At 58.8% G+C, this 17594-nt stretch overlaps 5 protein-coding genes across 5 annotated transcripts, besides 1 other annotated feature; all 5 read left to right on the top strand.

The window, feature by feature from the left end:
- Positions 1 to 1172: 1172 nt before the first annotated feature.
- LPMP_290270 (hypothetical protein) lies at positions 1173 to 1922 on the top strand (the record flags this gene model as incomplete). Its single annotated transcript, XM_010702619.1, has 1 exon — positions 1173 to 1922. One exon carries the CDS (start codon positions 1173 to 1175, stop codon positions 1920 to 1922), a length of 750 nt encoding a protein of 249 aa, XP_010700921.1.
- Positions 1923 to 2976: 1054 nt separating this feature from the next.
- Positions 2977 to 4881, top strand: LPMP_290260 (tubulin-tyrosine ligase, putative; the record flags this gene model as incomplete). The annotated part of the gene is made up of 1 exon (XM_010702618.1): positions 2977 to 4881. One exon carries the CDS (start codon positions 2977 to 2979, stop codon positions 4879 to 4881), a length of 1905 nt encoding a protein of 634 aa, XP_010700920.1.
- Positions 4882 to 5616: 735 nt separating this feature from the next.
- On the top strand, positions 5617 to 6573 carry LPMP_290250 (thymine-7-hydroxylase, putative; the record flags this gene model as incomplete). Its single annotated transcript, XM_010702617.1, has 1 exon — positions 5617 to 6573. The coding sequence occupies one exon, from the start codon at positions 5617 to 5619 to the stop codon at positions 6571 to 6573; it is 957 nt and encodes a 318-aa protein (XP_010700919.1).
- A 1349-nt stretch (positions 6574 to 7922) lies between these two features.
- Positions 7923 to 8354: a repeat region.
- A 5076-nt stretch (positions 8355 to 13430) lies between these two features.
- On the top strand, positions 13431 to 15047 carry LPMP_290240 (RIO-like protein kinase, putative; the record flags this gene model as incomplete). Its single annotated transcript, XM_010702616.1, has 1 exon — positions 13431 to 15047. The coding sequence occupies one exon, from the start codon at positions 13431 to 13433 to the stop codon at positions 15045 to 15047; it is 1617 nt and encodes a 538-aa protein (XP_010700918.1).
- Positions 15048 to 16382: 1335 nt separating this feature from the next.
- On the top strand, positions 16383 to 17030 carry LPMP_290230 (hypothetical protein; the record flags this gene model as incomplete). Its single annotated transcript, XM_010702615.1, has 1 exon — positions 16383 to 17030. The coding sequence occupies one exon, from the start codon at positions 16383 to 16385 to the stop codon at positions 17028 to 17030; it is 648 nt and encodes a 215-aa protein (XP_010700917.1).
- Between the last annotated feature and the right edge of the window lie 564 nt (positions 17031 to 17594).

Genomic DNA, 17594 nt, shown 5'->3' with positions numbered 1-17594 from the left:
GATGGAATCAAAAGAAAGGCTGATCGCACAAGGAAGAGTGTATGGGCGGGAGCTTCGAATGTGGGCCTTCATCGCGCATGGGTACCACCCCACATCGAGAATTCGGGGAAGGCTCGTTTGCTTGCTTTACTCCCCGCCCTCCTTTTCTGAGCCCTTCCTTGCAGTCCCGGTGCTGCGGCGATGCTGCAATTTTGGCACTTCTCCTCTCTTCCTGCGTCGCTCGTCGCCTCTCGAAGTGGCGTCGCTTTCTGCGCCCTCCTTTGTGCGTCTGTGCGAGGGGTGAGCAGATGCGGGCGTCGTATTACGTGCACTTGTGGCTTTGCCTTAGACGTGCGCGTGCGTTCACCTCTCCCTTCACTCTGTTGCTGCTTGGCCTGTCGAGTTGGCAGCCGACGTTTTTCTGCGAACTCTTTTCTGATTGCCTTTTATAAGTGTTTGCGCTGCCCATCTGATGAGGGAAGGAGCGATGCGGATGTGGGGCTGATCCAATTCGCAGACGTGATCGCACACCTACTTGAGGCTAAAAAGGCGAACAATCACCCCCTTCTTCTGCACGACGTCACTACGCTGGAGTTGCCGCTCATGTGCCGCTGTCAAGCTCTTGTTGCATCCCTTGTAATGTGGTGCGCCGCTCGCACGGAGGAGGCCGGCAGCGTTGCCGAACTAACGACAGCAGCGCTGAGCTTTGTCTCTGCCAGCACGCACGCAGATTAGCGTGCAGCGACGGAAGCGGCGTTGCACGGGGAGCGGCCAGGGTGCGGCCAATACTCACCCCACTGCATGTGCTGCCCACGCAGGTGTTCCTACCCTCTGTGAGGTCCACTTTCGTATAGACGCTTTCCTGGATGTGCATTACAGACGGCGCCCGGCTCTTTTGCGGCTACCTTCGCTGCTGATCTCTGTGTTCTGCGCTCTCGCATCTTTACGCATTCCCCCACCCCCTCCCTTTCGGTCTTCCTGCGCCCGACGTCGTCCTCGGCAGCCTGTTTCCTTTGCTTCTGCAGAGAACACCACCTGACAAGGCCCCTCAAAGGTGACCACATCGCACCGGCAGTGGCGTCGACGGTTCACTCCCCCCTTTTCTCCTGTGTACCTCATAGGCTCTCTCCAAACCTCTCGTCCACCGGCCACCTTTCAGGGTGCACCACGTATCGCCTCAGCACAGGCGGAGAATGCCGTTCTGGAAGAATTTCATCTACACTAAGCCGGAGGTGGACGACGATGATTTGCCGCTGCCGTTGTACCGCCTCTTCGACGATGACGGCAGGATGAAGGAGGACAGCGTAGCGACGGCGGTGGTCGCTGCGTGGCGCCGGTCATCGACATCCTCCATCGCATCCGCGAACGCGAAGAAGTCGCCGCCAGTGTCGCAGAAAACGTACGCGTCTCTGCTCAAGTCTGCCGCGACCAAGCCAGCGACTCCTTCCAAGAAGACCGACTTGAAGGGCTCCTCCCACTCTCCCACCAAGGCCGCGTCTTCCTCCCCATCCCGCCGCAAGTCGGAGGCCAGGTCACCAGCTAAGTCGCCGGCGCGTGCCACCTCTCCAGAGCCAGAACCTGTGACTTCTGTGAGCAGCACGCCGCGCAAGGCAGGCCCAAGGAAGGCCTTGGTCAAGAAGAACTCTCCCAAGAAGTCGTCATCGAGGCTAACGTCGCCGAAGAAGGCGGCATCCCGATCCCCTGCCCGCGCGCGCTCTCCCTTGCCGGCGAAGCCCAAGCCCGCGGCAAAGACGTCAGCTGGCCGTCGGCGTTCTCGTTCCCGCTCGAACTCTCGGGTTAGGGCCGTGGCGGCGCCATCCGAGATGCCCAGTCCAAAGTGGTCCCTCGCTGCGTTGAAGGAGTTCGCCAAGGACAACTCGATTCAGTTGAAGGGAGCCCACACAAAAGCTACCATCCTCAGCGCTATCCACGGCACCTCGTAAGGTGCGCGGATCAGATCGAGATCCTAGTCAGTAGCGTGAGCTCGGGGTTCGCTGTGATGAGGGGAACTGGGAGGCCGGTGGCCGTGGTGGCAGGCACTGTCACCTCCGCCCATACCCACTGCATGCGCCGGTTCACCCCCCATGCTTCCTCTTCCCTGCGGAGGGAGAGGGGGAGACCCCCGTCATCGCGTTGTGCCTGCCTGTGCGCGCGTGGCGTGTAGGCGTGCAGGTGTATGTTTTCTCTCTGTTTTGTACGTTAGATCCTCTTTTTTTCCCTTGTTCTCTCGCATTGGGTGTTTGTGCCCTTCCTCGCTGATGTGCAGCAGCTGGCTAGGTGGATGAACGTGTGCTTGCATCCGGTATCCTTCAGCCCCCCTACTTCTTCATTGGGCGTGTACTCTTGGTCTCTTTCACCATGTACGTGCGTGCCTCTGTATGGACTGGAGTGTATCCGCGCCAACACGTGAGATATGGTTGTGCTACTACTCCCCGAGCCACTCCTGCCACACTATGCCGCTCCTCAGGGTGACTTCTCGCTGTAAGTCTGACGGATGTGTCTCTCGGATGGTCACCTAGAAAGCATAAGCGAACAGAAAACGTCTGCAATGTGGCACATGCACCCACAACAGCAAGAGAAGGCTCTCTCGCTCTGTAAGACCGCCTCTCCTCGTTTCTCCTTGGCACTCTCCCGCCTCAGCTTTCGCTGACGTGATGCAAACAGGCACTGCCGTGTCCTACTTGTGCGTGTGTCTCTGCCGTAGGAGCGACGTACTGGGGGCGGCTTCGCCTCCACGCGCACCATCTCTGTCGCGCCCACATGAGCAGTATGAGGGGAGAAGAGAGAGAGAGAGAGAGAGGTGAACCCAGCGGGGCGGTGCGGGGTGGGCTGAATCCTGCAGCCCTGCCGTTCACCCACCTTGTTGCGCCAGCGTTTGTGTAGTTCATCTGGCGGGGCTCTGAGGCTTTTTGTTGTGGCTTGTCTTCCCGTACAACGGCGTCATTCCCTCTCCGTGCGAAGCTCGCGCGCAGTTACCGCGTCAATGCCGTCGCTTTCATGATTGTAGTCTCTTTTGCTTTTCTTTCCACTTGTGGACTTTGCCCATATACTTCTCTCTCTTGCTCTGTCGTGCCGTCTCGCTATCGCGGTCACCTCGCACTCCTACACCACCTCACCCATGTGCAGGAGAAGAGGCACGCCCGCATGTATCATGCGCAGCAGGTGCCACCCATGTCATCGACTGGGGGACCGGGGAGGGAGCCACCTGGCGGTGTTGTTATTGACTGCCGCGGTACGCGGTACCACGTCGTGCGTGCCGCGGCGCGAATGGTAGGATGGACGGTGTATGATACGGATTCCACGGATCGCGTGCCGGCATTCTTCCCTGACGTGCCGCTGGAGGCCGTGGAGCGAGTCACTGCGCCGCTGCATGCGCCACAGGTCATATGGGTGGACAAGAGCGTTGTGAGTTCCCGGGTTGGCGGATTGGCGTGTTATCAGCGCCTGAACCACTACGCTGCAATGAATGTCATTGCCCGAAAGGCGCTCCTGTTTCGCCGCCTCATGCAGCTGTTGCGGCTTCAAACGAAAGAGGGCGCAATGTCGGAGCGCCGTGGTTGCGGTGCGGCGGTAGACTGCGCGAATTGTGATCAATCGCCTCTAGAGCGTTTTCTTACGCTGGCGGTGCCAGCGAGTTTCTCGAGCCTCACAGACCTCGGTCGCTTGGCGGCGTTTCAACGAGAGCTGACGGTGCGCACCGACCCTTCCTCAGAGCCCCGTCCCGTGTTCTTCATCGTTAAGCCCAACACAGGGTGCGAGGGCAAGGGGATCCGTCTTACCACTGCCCCGGCGGAGGACCTGACCGAGGAGGAACGGACGGACAAAAGGAGGGAGTGCATCGTGCAACTCTACGTGGATCGCCCGCTGCTGATGGGTGGCAAGAAGTTCGACTTGCGCCTTTATGTGCTGCTTCTCGCGACAGTGCCCCAGCAGCTGTCGCGACGCTTGACAGTGACGTCTCCAGCTCCCTCTTTTAGTTTGCCTGTCCCTAAGCCCGCTCTGAGCGAGTGCCGCGGAGGCTTAACAGAGGTACCGCGCGATGTACAAGGCGTGGAGCTGTTCGTGCACCAGGAAGGCCTCGTGCGCCTCTGCGCCGAACCCTACGCAGCGCCGACTGAAGCAAACTGCTGCAATGTGTGGCGGCACTTGACCAACTACGCCGTTAACAAACATTCATCGTTGTACGTGCCGGCCGCCGACGGCGACGGCGCTGAGCCTCATGTCGACGACCGGGACTTTCCGAGGCAGCCAGCGGCGCCCGTTGACCAGGAGGGGTGCAACAAACAAAGCCTCTCCGCGCTTGCCTCCCTCATCGACTCTCTCCAGGGCCCGGGCGGGTGGCTGTCTGTGCGGCGCCGCTTAGACGAGTGTATCGCCCTTACTGTTCTTTCTGGTGTCGAGGTGCTGCGACGTGAGCTGATCGGTGCTGGTGGCACACGAGGCTACCGTGCCGATGGTCGCAGCTGCTTCGAGTTGCTTGGGTTCGACGTGATGCTGCGCGAGGCGGACCTGCACCCAGTTCTGTTGGAGGTGAACCACTCTCCATCTCTATTCTGCGACACCGCCTTCGACTTTGCCGTAAAGAGTACTGTTTTGCGTGACACCTTTCGACTGCTGGAGACGCACATCCCTCCCTGGGGGCAGCATGAGGGCAACCCGCAGAAGTACGAGGCCTGCATGCAAGGCGATACCAAAGCATGGATGGAGGAGGAAGCAGATATACTGGTGCGCGGGGCCGCCGCGGAGCCGTTCGGGTTTCGTCGTCTACTCCCCCACTACAGTGCAGGTTGCAGCACAGGCGGTGCTGAGAGGACTGGGGATGGAGAGGCCATTGATGACTGGCTGCCGGCAGAAAGAGCGGCCCAGCAGCGTATGGTGGAGCTGTCAAGGCGGCTGCCCTGAATCCGGGCTCCGCCCCCCCCCTCTGCTACTGCTGGACTCAATCCACGATCTCTGCTTGCCTACGGCTAGGCTACTCTTGCGAGTTTATGCCTCCTGTGTTGTCCACAGTAGAGAGAAGCCAAGCTGCCTTCTTGATCAGCAGGCCACTTGTGTTGACCTTCAAGCGAGTGCTTCCACATCCGCACTCATGACAGTGGTGGCAGGCAGCGCACCTCTTCTCACCGACACATAGGCATATACATGCCCCTACGTAGGCCCTAAGACGATAAGACACCCGACTGCTCCTTTCATTCTCAGCCATCACCACGACGCTCGCTACCCCTGTAGCGTACTTGACCAGCTCTGCCTGCTTACAATCGATTCCAGCACGATTGTTAATCCATTCGTGCCCCAGCACCCTGCGGTGCTGTGGGAGAGAGAGGGCTCAGGTCGCGTGGGTGATACAGGGGTTGGTAATGGCGGTATCGTTGTGCATCCTTAGCGCCCCTCCTCCCACCTCTTTCCGTTTCACTACATTTGATGCCCGCTCCCTTGGGCATACCCAACTCTCAATAGTGCTGCGTTCTCCTGCCCTTGCGATTCACCCTTTCATATCTCTCTTCTACTTATTCCCCTGTGCTTCTACTAGCGCGGGCATACCCCTTCATCCCCCCACGCAGCAAATTTTCTTGCACTGTACCTTCGCTCTCTCCTCTCTCGCTGTATTTTCCTCGCGTGCTCACCTTCCTCACCACCATGTTCCTTCCGGTGATCGACATTGCGCCACTGTATCACGACAACAAGACAGACTTGTTGCGCGTTGCACACGCGATCGACGAGGCATGTCGCACTTGTGGTTTCTTCTACATCACCGGGCACAACCTCCCGAAGGGCCGCATGGAGAAAGTGACGGAGATGGCAGAAAAGTTCTTTGCTCTTCCACATCAAGAGAAGCTTCGGATTAACCTTGAGAAGTCGCCGAACCACCGCGGCTACGGCACGTACGCTGCAGAGCAACTCGACCCTAGTAAGCCTGGCGACTGGAAAGAGACTTTCGACATGGGCTTCCACCTGCCGCCGGACCACCCTTCTGTTGTTGCCGGCAAGCCGCTGCGTGGCCCCAACAACCACCCCACCTGGATTGAGGGCTGGACCGATCTGATGGAGCAGCACTACAGCGATATGCAGCGCCTTTCTCTGCTGCTGCTGCGTGCGTTGGCACTGGCACTCGACATCGACGAGGGCTTCTTTGTCTCGAAGTTTCACGAGCCGCTGAGCGTGTTCCGCATGATCCACTACCCTGCACTGCCGGACGAGAAGGGCCGCGTTGTGTGTGGCGAACACACAGACTATGGCATCGTGACGCTGCTGTACCAGGACAAGGCTGGCGGCCTGCAGGTGAAGAACGCGCAGGGCGAGTGGGTGGACGCCCCGCCAGTCGAGGGCAGCTATGTGGTGAACATCGGCGACATGATGGCGATGTGGAGCAACGGGCGGTACAAGAGCACGCTGCACCGCGTGCTAAGCCCCGGCGTGGACCGCATCTCAATGCCGTTCTTCTGCGAGCCGAATCCCGAGACAACGATCTCGTGCCTGCCGAACTGCTTCGATGAGGCGAACCCTGCAAAATATCCGGACATAAAGGCTGGTGACTGGTTGCTGATGCGCTTCAAGCAGACGTATGCGTACCGCGCCGATGACGTGAGACCGTAGTAAAGTGGATGAGTAGCTGACACGTTGCCCGCACCCCGGCAGCGCGTTTTGCCTGTACCTCTTTCTCTCTACCACCTACTGCTTCACCTCATGCGCAGGGCCGCTGGTGTTTCATCGCCATCTTCGCTTCCTCTGACAAGCGCTAAAATGATGGAACCGCTACACCCGTGCACGCCAATCTGAGCGTTCAAACTATACGTTTCCTGTTGAACACCCTAGTAACTTTGACGCCGGCCCAGTGGGACCGCCATCAGGAGCACATTCATGACAAGTCGTACGGGAACATGCTAAGCCAAGCAACGAGGGATGAAGCGACCAGATAGCGAGCAGAAAGAAGAGGGAGGGAGAAGATCACAAGGCACGACACAGTGGCCCTTGTAGCCCTCCCGCACCCGGCTGATCGCTTCCCTTCCCTTCCTCTCCGACCCAGAAGCCAAAGGACCGAGGGGTCATGCGTGTGTTGCTTTTCGTGTTGGTGTGGTCTCTCATTCCTGACGACGACGATACACCCACGGGTGTATGCATGTGTGTACGCGTAGGGAAGCAGCAGTTCAGAGTCGCACGGACAAGGACGGTTGCATACGCACGACGAGTCCCATTTCAGAGGGTCGTTGACTGCGCAGGCAACAGACACACATGCGTGAAGGTGCCGGGAGAAGAGGAAAATCGACCACCGACCACAAAGGAAAGTGTGTTGGCGCTGCGTAGAACCGAGGGCGGGAAAATGTCCCCCTCTTTGCGCATTGGTATTTTGCCCGGGTGATACGCGGCTCTGAGTGGAGGGGTGGTGGTGGGCAGGAGGGGCTGGATGAACGTCTAAGAGGGAGAGGACGTCAGCTCTCCCGCCTCCCTTGTTGCTCTTTCGCTGCTGCGTTTCGTTTTCCCTCTTCGCATGGCCTTTAATTTTGCTTGTGTGCGTGGAGTCCTCCGTTGCCGCGGTTCTGCTTGCGGCTGCTCTCCTCAGTTTTCCCTCTTGTTTTGGTGTGCTTTTGTGCTTGGCTGGTACGTGCGGGGCATTCACTCTTTTTTTTTGTTTGGAACACCGCAGGCGTTGACCCCCCACCCCCCTGCTGCAGGCGTTCCCCTGCACATCCCTTCTTATCGTAGTCTTGATGAGATTTTCTTTTCCTTTAGCGCCTTCCCCGCATCCCTCAGAGCAGGGCACAGAGGACCTTGCCAGGTGTCTTAGGGACTACTGGGTTTCTTTTCCTACTGAGCACCTCTCAAACGCACTTCGCACAGTTGACTACCCCTCCCCTCTCTTAAGCCCGTTTGCATGTGTACCCGCGCGTGCGTATACGGGCGCCAACCTTCTCTCTTTCTTCACTTTGCCTAAACTTATTTTCCGCGATCACGGGCGACACTTCAGTGCGCGCTATTCAGAGCCCAGCACCCACTCTGCAGCGGAGCCGGAGAGACCCCCCCTCCCCCCATCCCTGCCAATGCCGAACTGCTTGTGGCGGTGACAGAGCCAAGCGCCGACGACGTGGGGGAGGTCAGGGCGATGCACGGCTGCTGGTGTTGGCGGCCAGGTCGTGGATGGCGGGGCGACAGCGAACCCATTTGTGCCGCCCCCCGGGTGGGGTGGGGGTGCACGAGGTGGCGACTTGCGGGGGGGGTGGGCCGAGTTTGAGGCACTTCCCGTGCACCGATGACTGAGTCGGCGCAGTGGCGCGACGCACCCCGTAGGCACGCGCCGCGCCAGGCGAGATGGGCCCGTGCCAGGCCGGGTGGGGGTGGAGCTCAACGCACTCTCTACAGCAGAGAGCGGTCGCGTTGGATGGAAAGCAAATATTGGACGCGCTGCTGATGAAGGACATTTTGTGCGGCAGCACAAAGGGGCTAAACCAGAAAGCAAAGACGGTCTCTGCGTGATGCGTTGTGTGTGTGACGCTGATGCGCTGATTTATTTTTCGTCCTCACCTTTCAGACTCGAGTTTCCTCCCTCTTTGGCCGCTCCCTTCTTTTCTGTAGGGGGGCCGGCTGTAGTCTGCGTTTTCGTGTCCGCCGTCTTCGTTGTCTTTGCGCAACTTTCGTTCCCGGTGCTCCTTCTGGTGGACTTGTGTTGTGTATGTTCGCGCGCGCGTGTGTGTGACTGACTTCTGTGCCTGCTTGAGTGTGCGCCAATGCGCGTTTCGTAGAATGCTGTTGTTGGTGTCTGCTGTGGTGGGCTCTCTCCCCTCCCTCCCTCCGTTTCCTGCCTTTTCCCCTCCTACTGTGAAGCGTACGAGGAGGGCGAGGCTCCGGCGCGTTCGCTCTCGCTTGCTCTACAGAGAAGCCTCCATCCATCTCACACAAGTTGAGCCACACAAAACCTTAAAAGAGACGCGAAGAGAGAAGAAGCGTCTCCTTGCGCGGGTGGGCTTCGCAGCATCTCCTTTTCGCTCTTTCTGTGGCATACGTGCAGTGCCGCCCACCCCCTTCCACACGGCCACTTATCTTCCCGTTCCGGCGTTTTTTTGCTTCTTTTCTGCCTGCACTGGACCATCTGCTGTCCGGCGCCGTCCTCCTCCTCCTCCTTCCCACTTCTCTCCCCCCTTCACCTCCACCACCCTGACAGAGAGCGGTGAGAAGGCTCGTCTTGGATCGTGAATTGCAGTCGTCTGCCAGTCGCTCTCTGGGCTACTCTATCTCCTGGGCTTCAACCCTCTGCCTCTTCTCTTTGCACAGACGGATGGTGAGCCTCTGTCGCCGTCTCATGTGGAGAAGCAGCACATTTTAGCGCGCCACAACGAAACCACCTCTTACGCCCTCTTCTCCCCCCCCTGCCAAGCACCCTCCACAACGGACGATTCCGACCATGCGCTCTTCGGCGATGGCGCTCCTGGTCCAGACGGGGCTTGACCCAGTCGAATTCGCCTGATCGGACCCAAACCGGAGTCCCCGTGCCCGGGCTGGCGCAATAAGGCCGGGATAGCGTCTCTCACAGAGCTCAACGAGGACTGCACAGGTGCCCAGCAGCATCCCATCTCCCTGGGCCAATGAGGCCACGGAAGGCGGTCTTTTCACATCGAAATTCTTCGCCCGAACGAGTCAATCCTGTGCTTCCTCCGCCAAACCATGGGCGCTGGCGAGTGTTGTATATGCAAGCGCTCAGTGACAGAGTTCAGCGCAGGCGCCTCTCCGAGGCTCTGAACAGGCATCGGGCAGCAGCTTCCAACGCCTGCTGCGAACAAAGCAATCACCTATCGTGAGACGAGCTACAGGGCATCGGGAACCATCAGGAACTTACTCCTCTCGACAAGCTACAGCGCGAGTGTCTCCACACCGAGGACGACCCACAGGCGCTCTTCAAATCGTTCACAGAAACCTCCGAGAAGCCTAGGAGGAGCGCCCCCCCCCCAGGCCGACGGTGTTGCTCTCGGCCAAGTGGCGCAGAGAGTTGGGTCGCGAGTCGACCGCATTGAAGCGCGTCGAAACGGCCAACAAGTCGGATGCCCATCGCCAAACCGCTCATTTGCCGGGAACTCTCGATGCTCCGTTGGGCGGGGGTAGGGAAACCGTGGCCCCGACGTTGCCGCACGTGGCATCCTCTCCTCAAGGGTGACGAGGCTGTTGCGCACCTGAGGACGCGGATTTACCAGACGATGAAGGCCAAGTTTTTCAAGTCAGGAGGATGCACCATGTGGTGTGTTCTCATCAGCTTCTCCACTTCCTACAGCATCGCATTCACCCCGACATCAAGGACAGAGTAGATGCTTTAAGCGCGGCGCTTGACCTCTTCTTGACTCCAACGCGGCATGGACGGGGCTTTGCTCTCGGCGCCCCTCGGGCTAGAGGTGAGGCCCTGATGGACCCGACTGCTCACGCCTTCTACCACGAGCAGGAATGCCGCCGTCGGCACGCGCTGCCCAAACAGCTAGCGCAAAGGCGACGCGTTGGTCACATCTACAGAAGCCCAGCAGCAAGGCGGGGGGAGGGAGGGCAAAGTGTAAACACCCCGAGGCGGGGGCAGCGGAAAATGAACCGCCAACGTCCTTGCACAGCGACTAACGCAAGCCCCGAGGGCACACAGCCCACCGGCAACCACCTCCCTTGCAGACGCCGAGGTGGAGATGACACTCATTGTGGTTGAACACCAGGAGACCGGCGGGGTGAGGTCAGATGCGCAGCCTGCGGACGCGGATCTCACTCTTCACGAGCGTCAAGGACCTTTTCATCAATGACCGCGCTGCTCCTCAACTCTGTGGAGCCATCGTTGCAGGCGAAACATGCATACGCGTGCCGTTTGATCCATGTGCTTGCGCAAACTCTGGGGGACACCCTTCACGAACTGACGCTCCTCGACGCGGCATTACGGGCCAACAGGACCCTCCTCTCGCATCACCCAGTTCGGCCGCTTGCGTGTACGCCTTCCGAGGGCAGAAGAAGTGTGTCCTGCTCCCCCCTCCACATCGGAAGAGAACGCACGCTGAACACGCCGCGTGCAACTCCAGCAATGGAACCGGCAAAACAAAAAACGATTGCAGGAGCTTTTGGGCTTCCTCCACGGATGCCCCCGCGACCTGCTCTCTGCCCGAAGCCCTTTCTACGGCAGGCATCGCCGCGTTAACGGCTGAGGACATCATTGAGCCCACGCCAGCAGAACACAGGGTGGTGGACTGCGCTTTCACGGTGCTCGAAGGGAAACATGGCGATCAACAGAGGCGGCTCACTCTCTGACCCAACAATGTGAAGCAGTGGATTGCGCTCCAGGGCTATAGGACCCAACACGACCTAAACGCCACCCGATGAGGAAAGTGTCCTGCATGAAATCGAGGGGGAGGGCTTCACCGGACCTCAGTGCTTCCCATTTCCTGGTGTCTCTGCCAGTCGCGCTGAGACTGCTTTTCTCTGCGCAAGCCGATGCCGGCGGGATCGCCCACCTCCGATGACCCATCGAGAGGCTTGAGTCTGAGCCCTGAAATTATGCCGGTACTTGCAAGCACGGCTGCTGGACGCCCGCTCGACGCAGCTTCACCCAACCCAGACGTGAACGCCAACGTGTGGATCGACAAGATCGACGTAAGGGAGGCACCTCAAGCGGTGAGTGGTGCGGCGAATACGACCAGGAATGCCGCCAGCGAGTTTCTGCGTCGCTCCCAATACCGATGAGCGAGTCGCCTCTCCACACCTACGGGGTTTGCCACAGCCCTGTTTGGCCACAAAGTACAGCCCGTTTCTCTGGGAGAGAGAAGGGATGCCCAACTAGGAAGCGACTCAGCCCGGAACATGGCAGTGGAGCAACTCGAGCACCTCATCGGGCGATTATGGTTTGCTGCGCACGTCGTGATGACTCCAGCGCATACGTTTCGGTGGCTCCTGAGGGCGACACGGCGACGCTTCGCCAGGTGGGGTCACACAAGGCCTCACTTCAGGGGGTCACTTGCAAGCCAGCCGACCGGCCAATGGGCAAAGCAAAATCGACATGAATGGCACGCGCTGGCCTGCAAAACGAAACAAACCACACGTGATTCGCATGTTGCCAACGTCTACGGCCATGCTCGACCTCAACCCTGAGGTCAGTCTGGGGACCTGGGGAGATACCACGTGTGTCAATCGACGCACAAAGCAAGCTGCTGTGATATGAGATCACGCTTAGGGGAGGAAGGAAGGGGGTAGTCCACCCCCTGCTGACAACATCAATGCGGCAGAGCTGCGGACCGCTGCGTGTGCTTCTGAGTCTTTATCCCCTTCTCTTTCTCCTGGCGCAGAGCCCCATCTACATGGGGATGAAACCTCCGCGCTTTTCGCGCCTTGCAAGGGTCTCTCTCGGAGTCATGCAAGTCATACCGAAGTCAATCAAAGCCCAGTCAATCTCTCGCTGAGGTGATCTCGACCAGCTGTAGAGAATCCGCTGAGAATCCGGTCGACAGGCCTCGTTCGTGACCCCGCATGCCGAAGCGACAAGGGGTTGGCGAGGTAGGAAATCCGGACGAATGGGTGATCCAGCGCTTTTGTGAGTACCAAACCCCAAAATACTTTGCGTACCGTACCTCAACATCACCTTGAGTCATGCGGCTCGGTGTCAGCGACCCGATCGCGCCCACGCCCTCCGTATGGGATTGTCTGAGTGTGCGTGTGCCACTGGTAACGGAGCCCTTTCCTCTTTTCTTCCTACACTTTCCCTTTCCCCTTGCCTTCCCTCTCACGCTGGGGAAGTAAGAGGCGGTGCATTCACTCAAAGAAGTCAACATAATGTGCCCGCGACACTGGCATGTGACCCCTCTCTGTTTTGGGTTGTCACTCTCCTTGAGCGCTCATCTCGCTATGCAGGTCCGAGTGAGTGACTGTCGTCTCTATCGCTGTGGTGTCCGCGCAACGTGCTGCGAAGACGCAAAGCAAAGTGTGAAAGAGAGTGGAGTAAAAGAGGAAAAAAGAAAGCAGCGAGCAAGCGCTATCGATACTCTCACGCATCCACTTTTTCCCCGACGGTGCGAATTGTTCAGCTTTGCGCACTGCGGATGTACACTCGAGGGTGACGTGCGAATAACTTGCATAGTGCGTTTCGTAGCTGTGTTTTTACCCTACACGAGTCTCCCAGTCGCGCAGAAGAGTTGCACGCGCGGATACCCATTACGTGCGCCGTCGCCAAGCCCCATCATCCACGCGATAACGCCTCTTCTCTTCTACCTCATTCGCCCTGCGACTCTACTCCTGTTCTCCTTCTTCCCCGGTCCCTCGCTCCCCCTCCTCACGCTATATCGGCGTGCATTTCTCCCAACACATGCTTGACTGTGTCTTGATGTCCCCAACGCCTTCTGCCGCTCAGCTGTGCGACGCCCAGCACCCCCCTCTTCCTGCGTTCTTCCCGTCCTCCCACCCTTTTCTCTTGCCCCCCCCCCTTCCCCCGCTCTCCCTCACCGCTACGTGGGACAATGCGCGTCGCCAAGGATGCTGAGCTCCTCCAGTACATGGTAGCCGGCAGTACCCTTGCTGATATTGTGTCCTCTGAGGAGGATGAAGACGACTACGACGCGTACTTTGATGCCCCTGTGGCAAAGGCCGAGGGAGGTGCTGTTGTGGGGCCGGGTGAAGGCACCACCCGAGCCGGCATGAACGCGCAAGGTGCTGCGACGTCGCTTGCCAAGTTCCAACCCGCCCAGCACAAGAACGTTGATGCAAAGGTACTGAGGAGAATACAGATTGATGGGTACTACGACGGGCACAGCAGCAGTGGCGGCGCGAGCGGTGGCGCGCAGTCCAACCAGCGCGTACTCAATGAGCTACGGGATATGACCATGTCGAGCCGCTTCGTGCAGAACGCCGCGTCGAGGAACGTCGACCGTTCCGAGCGCGCTACGGTGGAAAACGTACTCGACCCCCGCACACGTCTTATCCTGTACAAACTCGTCAACTCGGGAATTCTAAGCGAGATCAACGGATGCGTTTCTACTGGAAAGGAAGCGAATGTGTACTACGCTGTGAGCGGTGACGGCAGTCCGGCAGCCTTGAAGGTATACAAGACGTCGATCCTGTCCTTCAAAGACCGCGATCAGTACGTTTCAGGCGAGTTCCGCTTTCAGCGTTACTGCAAGAGCAATCCACGGAAGATGGTGCGCACGTGGGCTGAGAAGGAGGCACGGAACCTCATCCGCCTCCAAGACGGCGGTGTCCTTGCGCCAGCGGTGAAACTGCTCCGGCAGCACGTGCTGATCATGGAGTTCCTCGGCGAGGATGGATGGCCTGCGCCGCGGCTGAAGGACGTCAAGTTCCCCTCCACGAAGGCGTTAGACAAGTGCTACCTTGACCTGTGCTGCACGATGCACAAGATGTACGCGCGCAGCCATCTGATCCACGGAGACCTTTCCGAGTACAACCTGCTGCTGTACCACGGCCGTGTGGTGGTGATTGACGTGTCGCAGTCCGTCGAGTACGACCACCCGCGCTCCATGAACTTCTTGCGGCGTGACATCGTCAATGTCAACAGCTTCTTCCGCTCGCAGGGGCTGATGGGGCTGTTCAGCCTGCAGGACCTTTTTCACTTTATTACCGCAGATCCGGCGAAGTCTGGATGGCAGCGTTGCCAGGGGCCGCCGAACGATGAGGAGCTCATGGCACGGCTGAAGGAAATCCGCGACGGCTACGAGCGAAGCGGCGCCGCGACAGTCGATGCGGAGCAGGCGAAGGTGGATGAGCAGGTTTTCCTCAACATCACAGTGCCGCGCTCCTTGAACGAGATATCCGACCGCTCTGGGCCGAACAAGGAGGTTGCCGTCTTTGTGGAGGGCATGACGGCCGCACCCGCATCTGCGCAGAGAGAGGACGACGACGATACGGACGGCAAAGACGACGAGGGTGGCGATGACGAGGACTCCGAGACGGACGATAGTGACTCGCCGAAGAAGGCGAAGGCGACCCCGCAGGCGGTGCTGGCGAACATGACCAAGGAGGAGCGCAAGGAGCATCGGAGGGTTGTGAAGGAGGCAAATCGAGAGAGGCGTGCCGAGAAGAAGAAAAACAGCGCCAAGACGAAAAAGAAAGGCAAAAAGTAAAGGGAGGTGGAGAAGGGGACCGTCTTGCCCAAGTCGCGCGTGCTTTCGGGGATCGGCATCCCACCGTCTCTGTCTGTGTGCGTGCTGGTGCGTGTCAAGTCACGTTTCTTACCTGTCTTTCGCGCTATTGTTTGTGTCTCTCTCTGCTGCTGCTGTGCTGGGCGCCTGTCTCTGGGTATCGCTATGCACTTCCGTATCTCCGCCTCAGATCGCTTCTTGCTGCTGTATGCCCTCTCCAGTCACTTTTCTGGTCTCTCACCGTATGCTGAAGTGCCCTTCGTTGTGTGCATTAACATCTCTACCGTCCGCTGCGCGTCTCTCTCCCCCTCTCTCTGTGTGTGGGACTAAAGCGCCTCTCATGTACGCGTAAAGCTGGATAAGAAAAACATCAGAGCTTGTCGGTTAAGGAGCAAGATGGGATTTGGGGAAGGAAGAGCAGCGAAAAGAGGTGGGGAGGGCATTCCACAAGGTGAGAGGGAGCGCGTGTGTGCGTGCGCCTGCATGGATGTCTTGGCAGAAACGAGAGGGAAAGGAAGGCGTAGAGGTAGTGCAGCGAGGAGACAATGAGAGGGAGAGGGTGCGGCGCTCATCGTGCACGCCCTTTCCCACCTACCTCCGGCTGTCACCTCTGCCACCGCTACCTTTCACATGTCTCTTCTTCACCCCTCTCTGCACGCCTCATCCCCTCTTCACCTCTGACCCGCTCTACCTTTTTCAGACGAACGCGACTCATGCTCTCCCCACTTCCTCCCTCTTGCGTTTGTTTGTTTCCCTTGCCTAACAACAGCCAACATATCTTTCCCCGTTCTGCTTCCCGCCTCTGCCCCTTTGAGCTTCATCAAGACGTGCGTATCTGTGTAGGTGCTCAAGTCTGTGGGGCGTGTGTATGTGTTCGCTCGGTACACAGAGTGTCTGGGCTGTAGCTCCTGCACGTTCTGCCCCCAGTCTGGGAGCTTCAGCGGCGTCTAGTGGTACCCCATCTCGCTGCCTTATGCGCGCCTTCAGTTTTTCATTCCTCGCACACTTCTTCATCCGCTTTCTCCGTCTTGTATCTCGCCAGGCTTTTTCTTTTGCTGGCCCGTACTCAGAGCGTGTACGAGCGGCTCTGCTCGTTTTTCTCTCTCTCTTCGTCCTCCGCTCCTTTCATCCCCACAGACAGGCGTGCAGGCCAGCGACGAAGTTTGAGCGGCCAAAGGCCTCGATCAACGCACTTGCAGCGTTGCATACTTTTTTCCTATTCGTCAGCCTTCGCGCTCAGCCGCACAGGCACTGCCTGACGCAACGAAGGAGAGGAGGACAGCGCCTGCAGAGGCGAGGACACGTGCCGCGCCCGAAATGTTCCGCCTCTCGTCTCGGCGGCTTCTGCTTGACAAGTTGAGCCAGACGAGGCTCGGGTCGGAGGTACTGGCCCAGACGCGCAGCGAGATGCAGCACCTCGAGCGCAAGGACAGTGCTCTCATGCGCTTCATGAGCCGACGTCGCCCCATCGACTACTTGGCGATCGAGGTTGACGGCCCCGTCACGAAGGAGCTGCACCCGTCTTTCCGTTACGTCAAGAACATCATTACGTGCTTCGTCTTCGTCCCTTTCGTTGTGCTGCTGGTCGCGGGTCACCTGCAGCCAACTTACTATTTCCTCGTTTGCACTGGCTTGGTGCCCTACGACCACTACGTGCAGATGTGGTCCTTCTCGAACTGGGCGATCGTGTTGGTAGGGCAGCTATTCTTTGCGCTGGTGGTATACGACTTGTCCGTCTACGTACGGTATCCCCTCTTTGCCCACGTGCTGGCACCAGCGTATCGAAAGATGGGCTGGTTTCGCCCTTCCCCGGCTGCAAGTCTCACACTGGAGCAGCTGAAGACCGGGGCATCTCGTCGTGTGCAAGCACGTCCGCTTGGACGTCCTCTCGGTGAGGTGCGGAGGGGAAAAAAACCCGCGGCTGCGCCGACGGCAGGTCCGTTGAGACGCACTCCGAAGTCGTGACGATTGTCGTGCTCTGCTGCACTTGTGCAAGTACTGACAGTGCCGATGTCTGCTCTCCCGCCCTCTCTCCCTCCCTCAAAGGATCCGTGCACTCCACGACGGTCTCTCGCTTTCTCTTTTTCACACTTCGCCAACGCGCACACGTCAACAGAAGTCGAAGGACGCATCTTTTACGGTGTAGGGGCGAGTGAGATTTACAGGGAGCGGGGGAATGGTGGCCTGCACTCCTGACCTTTGCCACCCCCCGCCCGCCGCCGCTTTCACACTTAATTCGTGACATGTTGTCGTCTTAACTCCCTCGATGGACCACTCTTCGTGCACCACGCATGTGTGTTTTGTACGCCGTATGAGTCCCAGAGCCGCGTGTCTGGGACGGCGGTCACAAACCTCTCTCAGCGGCCGAGGACAGTCCACGCTGGCGATACTCTCCGCGGAGGGCGCATCCTCGGCTTGTATGCTGAGGGCGAGACCATTGACCCAACCTTTCTCTTCGTTCATCATTGCAAATCTTATCTCTCTGATCCCGCACTGATTTTCCCTCTCCCTCCCCTGCTTGTGCGGTTT

This window comes from Leishmania panamensis, assembly GCF_000755165.1.
Source record: "Leishmania panamensis strain MHOM/PA/94/PSC-1 chromosome 29 sequence".
NCBI lineage: Eukaryota > Euglenozoa > Kinetoplastea > Trypanosomatida > Trypanosomatidae > Leishmania > Leishmania panamensis.
The sequence above is the reverse complement of the archived record's forward strand: the minus strand, read 5'-3'. Positions and strand labels throughout refer to the sequence as shown.